The 7,359-nt window shown below is 40.7% G+C and overlaps 1 protein-coding gene across 1 annotated transcript; it reads left to right on the top strand.

Annotated features, from left to right (window-relative positions):
- Positions 1-3,792: 3,792 nt before the first annotated feature.
- LOC136234775 (uncharacterized) lies at positions 3,793-6,632 on the top strand. Its single transcript, XM_066024249.1, has 3 exons — positions 3,793-3,980; positions 5,052-5,120; positions 5,921-6,632. Exons 1-3 carry the CDS (start codon positions 3,810-3,812, stop codon positions 6,113-6,115), a joined length of 435 nt encoding a protein of 144 aa, XP_065880321.1. The 5' UTR covers positions 3,793-3,809; the 3' UTR covers positions 6,116-6,632.
- Positions 6,633-7,359: the final 727 nt, after the last annotated feature.

The raw sequence follows: 7,359 nt of genomic DNA on the forward strand, positions 1-7,359 counted from the left end.
AAGGTTTGGTTTCCTGCATGGGTCCCTTCATCCATCTCCGTACATAATTGCGGAGGTATTCCCTGACATCTGGCATTTTATTAAACCTCGCCACGTCTTCTGGTTCGGGGACGGCGAACTGGGGATCTGTGAAGTCAACTTCAGGATAGGCCAGGGAGAAGTACGCCATAAGCATCTCGCCATAATAAAACGCTTGTACACCCGCCGTGTATTCAGCTTCTCCAAGAGCATCCTCATGGCTTTTGGCATTAGAAGCCATCTTTGCCTTTAAATTTTTAATCTCCTCATCCCGAAGAACTAAAGCAGCTGTGGTGGAAGCTAGATTCGCGTTTGCTGAAGCAATGGTGGAATTGGCATTCGCTATCTCTTTTTCTAACTTTTCAATAGTTGCTCTGTCCGCCACGTTCTGAAGAAGCCCATTTTCCAAAGTACGCAGACGGGCATACAGCTATAAAAGACAAAATGATTTAGTCCAAGGGCGAAAAGGGAGTGAAGGAATTACCACTATCTACATTCTTTTTTGAACTCACCGAAAGAAGCTCTGATTTCCCCTTGTGGACGTGAATTGGTCCAGGGATTTGGTTATAGTTCCTTTGTACCTCTCCCACCTGACCCAAGGCTTCATCCAGATCATTCAGAAGGGATTCATTCTCAAAAGAACCTTGGGCCCCCAATTTGGCGGACCAGTATCCTCCAATATCGGGCTTCGCCGTCTGCACAAACAGAAAAGAGCCATATGCCGCTTTAGAATCGGAGGAGCAAAAAAGGTAATCAAGAGATGGATTACCTGAACAATCTTCTCAGTAGGTTTGGCGGATCGTATCGCGTCCGCCATAATCTTAGTACTACCAATAGTGTTGGGCCGCCTCTTCTTCAGTGGCGGATCAACAGCTGTCTCTGCAGGACGTTTGCCTGTATCAGCTTGAGGATTAGCCGCTTGACTTTTCTTGCGTGCTTCATCTTCCAAAAGCTTCCTGCGCGTCTCTGCAAGAGCGTGATTGGCCTTAGATACACCCCTGCTAAAGAAGACATCAAAATAATCAAGACTCCTGAAAGTAACAGAAAGGTACCTTGATCAAACTGAGTAATTTTTGAATAAATAAATTGATCCTCTTCTCGGCGAATCAGTGGAATGTCACTCATCATGAAGGCTAAGGCATCCGCATAAGTCCATGCATCCGCCTTGATCTGCTTCATGAGATTCGCCACCTCTTCATCACTGTTTGTTAAGATTCGCATGTCATCCGCCATATGTAGCGGACGAGAATTCCAAACTGAAGGGAAACCTAACGGTTCATCATCCTTTATCTTCACATAGAAGAAACTCTCATCCCAGCTATGAACGTTGGACATTTTATCGTAAAAGGGCGAGTAGACACCAAATTTGGAAAATGTAAGATAGGATTCCGACTTCCTCTTGGAAGGTTTATGAAAGGCTCTAAAGATACGACCCGTATAAACAATGCCTAAATTTGAAGCGAGATAGCAGTCTAAGGCCATGTCGAGCCAGCCATTAGGATGTAGCTGACTGACGGCAATGTCAAAGTATGAGAGAATATCCGCCATCATCTTGGGAAGAGGAAGACGAAACCCTCTCTCCACATGACTACAGAATACAGTAAGGAAGCCGTTAGGCGGATTGGAGGGATGTTGATGAGAAGCAGCGAGTTGGGTCTCGTAATTTTTGATCCACGGAAAGCGATTCGCCAGATTCGCCAGATCCACGGTATTCATACGAGATGGAGTGGACTCCGCTCGAGGATTCTTTTTCCTAACAGGGAAGGAAGAAGTGGCCATTGAACCCAGAAACCGATTACGAGCACTGGCCGGACCGGCACCGGAAACAGAGGAAAGGAAAGAGGGATTTCTGGTGGAACGAGTCTGGTAATGGTTACGCGTCGAGTTATTGAACTCAGCTAAACCGGAATTAATCACACCTACAGAAGATTGGGAGTTTTCCGATGATGAAGTGGTCCAACTAAAATCTACTTCAATCTTAGGAGGAGATGTCGAGTTAAAAAGTTCAGAAGTCGACCCAGAAGATGAAGATGAACTTCTAAACATTCAGGATAAAAGGAAAATGCACTTACATGGAAATGTAGAAGCTTGAGTAGGATCTCTGAAAAATTTATGGGAAAACGCTTCGAGGGCAAGAAGAGATGAAGAAATGAGGAAGAAAGAGAAATTAAAAGAAGAAAAAGGTTTTCTTTTGAACCTTCCTAGGGCAGTGTGCCACCACACGTGTCGGCCATCAAATGGCGTTGAACAGAGTGCACATTAATGAGGGAGCGTATGACGGCGCGCAGAAGTCCAAAAGCCCTAAAGGACTTTAAAGGCATTTTAAAGGGGGCTTCTGATAACATCGAGATATTATCATGAGGACCAAAAGAGATATTCGCCTTTAAGTATGCCACGTAGCAAAGGAAGTCGGCTGGCGAATCTCCCTGGATTAGCTCTAGGGGATCCGCTGGCGGATCTCTAAGGCGAATCTCTCCATTCACCTTGGTAACGGCTGGCCGCCGGCTCGGCCATAAAGGATCATTAAATGGATCATTAACTGTCTTACCCGCCAGGTTAAGAGTAACTTGTAACCGACATTAAATGAGCATTAATGGAGACTTTCTAGTTACCTAGAGGTTACGAACTTCTCAACTATATATAGCCTACCATTCTAGGCTATCAAGGTACTCACACTTTTCTATATTCTCTAAGCTTTGTCAATACAGTTTATTCTTCATATTCCCTACTGATTTTGGCATCGGAGTTTCCCCCGTCGAACCTAATGACGCCCCCCACAGGGACGAGCTCCGATCAGAAATTTCTCCCTTGTTATCAACTCTCTCTTCTCCTGCACCAAAATTAATACCCTTATTCGTCTTTTTGCACAAACCGCTATTACCAATCAGCTAATTTTTACCAAACAGGTCTACACAAATATCTAGTCAAATCAGCTAATGTAATCAGCTAACAGCTAACAGCTAATGTAATTAGCTAACAGCTAATTCCCAAACAAGGCCTTTGTGTATTTTCACCATTGGATTAATTTTATAATCTATCATCCAATGGTGAAAACACACCAAGTAATGGTACTTTGTCAAAAACAAAGTAACCATAGAAGGCACCGAAAAGAAGATTGGAAACACAAATATAAAAGACAGACTTCATCTTTAACCTCCCTTCACGCAAGGAACAGAGTTGCAAAGGAGGGGGCAAATCTCCAGATCTAAAAATTGGATGTATAGGATTTTAGAAACTTCTGGATCTCAGTGGGGGCAAGTGCCCCTACTATAGATCCATCATGGATAAGGATCAGGATAAATGGTTAGGATAGGGATAAAAATATGATAATCGAGAATTATTACTCAATGTTTGGTACGTGGGATAGAGATATGGATAAAATAATACATTTTACTATTTTAACCTTATTTAAACTACATAATATTAATTTGAGGGGTAAAATGAATTTTTCCATCTTATTAAAATCGAAGGAGCTTATTCCAACTCCTTATACCACCAAATAGGATTTGAGAGATAAAAGACTTATACTTCACCTGTTTCACTCTTTTATCTTCCAAACAAACACGAGATAATTTATATGGTGTTTTTTTATCCCTATCTCACCTTTTATATCTCTTCTAACAAACACCCCTTTCATGTTGTATTTGCTATTTTACTACCTAACGAAATGTTAGCGTTATTGTAAAAAAAAAATAGAAGAGGGAAAACGGCTTGTCGTTTTTGACAAATGCAACGCATAAAACGAAATAATCGCGCAGAAATTGATGAAAAGAAGAGACAGATAGAGAGAGATGAAAGGAGTGGGAGGACCATTGCTGTGCATAGAGGATTTGCTAAGCGATCTTGAAGAAAAAGACGATCATCATCCACCCCTAAAAGAAGCATCTTCGCCTTCTTCATCTTCTGTTCCTGATTCCAGTGATACTCTTCAACCCTCCTTGGATCTTACCAATCTCTTCCAGGTAATTTTTCTCTCTTCCGTTGCATTTTCGTAGTAATCCTAGCGGTATCATGACTCATCTGTTGAATAATCATTAATCTTTACCTGTTCCTGTTTATGATCGTTTTGGCATTTGTTCTTGACTTTAATTTTATTTTCCTGGTGTTTTTCGTTAATTTGAATGTGAATTTAGATCAGTCTGCAGGATTTTGGCCAATTTGATTTGATTTTGCCTTCAATTGACTGTATCATTTCTCTAATAATACGATGTTTAGGGTAAAAGGTGGGTAAATTGCATTGATGGTCATTGGGGTTATTTTACAAAGGTTATTGAACTCCATTTGGTTGCACAAACGTCACTGAACTAAACTTGTCAAGAGGGTTGGTATTTCTTGTGGGAACTTTCTTATGGCTGATAGAACTAGGATGCATGATTGAATCTGACTTGAGAGTAAGTGTCATGAAACTTGAACATTCTGAAGGAAGTCAGTTCCGTACACTTAGGAACAGGTCTCTTCCTTCATGGTATCAGAGCAGTCTACACCTGAGAGTAGAGAGGACCTCAGCCAACAAGCAATGGGTGCTTACAAGTACGTATCGGAGCTATGGAGGAAGAAACAATCCGATGTTATGAGGTTTCTGCTGAGGGTAAGGTGCTGGGAGTACCGCCAGCATTCTTCCATTGTGCGTGTCACTCGTCCAACTCGCCCTGACAAGGCTCGCCGTTTAGGTTACAAGGCCAAGCAGGGTTATGTGGTTTATCGTATCCGTGTAAGGTGTGGTGGACGGAAGAGACCTGTTCCTAAGGGTATTGTGTACGGAATTGACTTCCTTCACATTTTGCTTCAAAGATATTACTTTGGTGGATGGTGGAAATGGTTAGAAATTGGCTTTTAGGGCAAGGTAATCTGTCCTGAAAATTGCTCGTGAACTTTTCAAACTAACAACATGATAACTTGAACTTGCTGATTGATGATTTATTATTTCATCACGAACTGAACCCCGGTATGCAAATTTTGGGGGATTCATTTTCTTGTAAATGGATGATCCACTGAGAGTGATCAGCAATCAACTTTTTCTATCTCTTTTCCAGGAAAACTACAGCCAATTGAATGAAGCATTTGCCAGAACAGATCATTCCTGGACATCTCTGACTCTAAAGGTAGGATAATCAAAATGTGTGTGATATTTGGCACTGTTAAATGTTTTACTGTGCAGAATGCTTAGTGTATGCGTGTTCATTTATGTGTTTGACTTAGAGGTGACAATTATGCACACAAAACCCACAAGTAAATCTTTGGGCTGGTTTACGGTTGAGCCGTTAACTTGAAAATGAAACGAATGTTTAACACTGTTATTTCTCTCATGTTTTCATGTGTCACCTTAATAGATTTAATCAAATTACAATTGTCATTCTCGTACGCGATTCAAATCTCCCATATTTATACATATAATTATTAATAGAGATATTAAATTGACATGCCGCATGTGAACATATTACAAGAACCAAGCATAATAGGACTGGATTAGGGGTTTGTTAAATAGATTTTGGGTCAATATTTTGGACGGTTAGAGCTAAACTGCTAATCCAAAGATGACATAAAATATGTATTTAGAACTTCTAAAACAAGTACTCTATTGCATTAAATGCTTATATGCAGCCCTAAGAGCTGCATATATCAAAACCCTTTTAAATATCACAATTAACATATTTAGTAAAATTACTTGTGACCCGTGAACACGATACGAAAACAAGATTAGCCCGATTAGGTTGATACAATTATCATTCGATAATTGACACGACATGAACACGATCCACTTACACGAATTGCTACCCCGACTCTCATTAGCAGATGGAATGAAGTACATAAGCTATGCTCAATAGTTTTTCATATAGTAATTACTGCAGTATGATATGCTGAAATTCAATGAAGTTTTTACTTTACTTTTGGACTATTGCAGTTATGCACTTCACTTGAAACTGCGAACGAGTTGGTCCAGTCCACCAACTCAAATGTCAGCTTGCTTTTGGAGAAAGTTGGAGAACTTGAGAAAATTGTGAAGAGAGGTGATTCTGCTGTTGCAGCAGCCAAGGCTGTCCATGTTTCTCTGAACCAAAAAGGAGGTTCTTTTGGTTGTAGACAAGATGACCGGTAGTTCAGAATTTATTTCAACTTTACTGGTAAAACGAGATTCATCGGAACATTGACACACTTATGGTCAATAATCTCTAAACTATTTCTCTATTTACCGTTAATTTGAAACTATTTCCGAATTTGTGGTGCTTTTAACTCACCCCGCCAGTTATAATAGCACGTTCAATTTTTTTGTCAGACATTCAAAGCAGTCAGCCTGTCTGACACGTGAATTGCTTTCTCAGACAGTTCAGGCGGACTGGTTGCGAGAGTGGCTCAAAGAGCAGGAGAATCTCGCCACCAGTCCGCCTGTATGACAGACGGACTGCATTGAATATCTGAAAGAAATCTTCGGAATGCCATATGATTGACTAAGTGAACTAAAAGCACCCCACCAAATAGAGAAATAGTTTAGGGATTAACTATAAATGTATCAATACTCTTGAGATTCATCCCGGATCGGGATTCTGTAGTATTTTTTCACTCTTTTCTGTACATGGTTTTCTCTCTCATACAATGATCAAATATATCTTTTTTCCCCCTCCCGAGTTTGATGCATAACCATTGCCTTTTACTTCTATTTTGGTGTTTTTGAATGTTATTGTTGACATAACATGAGAGGGCGAGCCTTGGCGCAACGGTAAATGTTGTTGTCGTGTGACCAAGAGGTCACTGGTTCGAGTCTTAGGAGCGGCCTCTTGCCAAATAAATTGGCAGGGGAAGGCTTGCCCCCAGTACACCCTTGTGGTGGGACCCCTCCCCGGACCCTCGCTCAGCGGGGACGCGTAGTGCGACCGGGCCGCCTTTTTTTTTTTTTTTTATTGTTGACATAACATGCTTATATAGATACATGGCCTAATACATACACAACCCCCCTAAGTGCCATAAAAGTCGATTTTCCCTCGAAGTCTGAAAACGACCAATTAGCTTCCTGAACTTGCTTAATGTGATATATTGATCCCTTATTTGTTTAAATGATCTATTCGCCTCCCGAACTTGCTTAATGTGATGTGTGCAATGTGCTTTAACTTGTCCAAACCCCCATTTGCTTAGCCACGTAGAAATCAAGAGATTAATCATATCACTTTAAGTAACTTCAAGAGTCTAATCAGTCGTTTTTATAGCTAGAGTCATTACATTTTTCTGGACAAGCTTATAGGCTAGGGATGTATTATGTCTATTTTAGAGCAAAACTGATGAAAAGATGGAGTGAGTTGTATTTTGCCCAGGGTTAGGATAATTTGTGTTCTTAGAACACTAATGGAC

The sequence above is a fragment of the Euphorbia lathyris genome, chromosome 7 (genome assembly GCF_963576675.1).
Source record: "Euphorbia lathyris chromosome 7, ddEupLath1.1, whole genome shotgun sequence".
NCBI classification, from domain to species: Eukaryota; Viridiplantae; Streptophyta; class Magnoliopsida; order Malpighiales; family Euphorbiaceae; genus Euphorbia; species Euphorbia lathyris.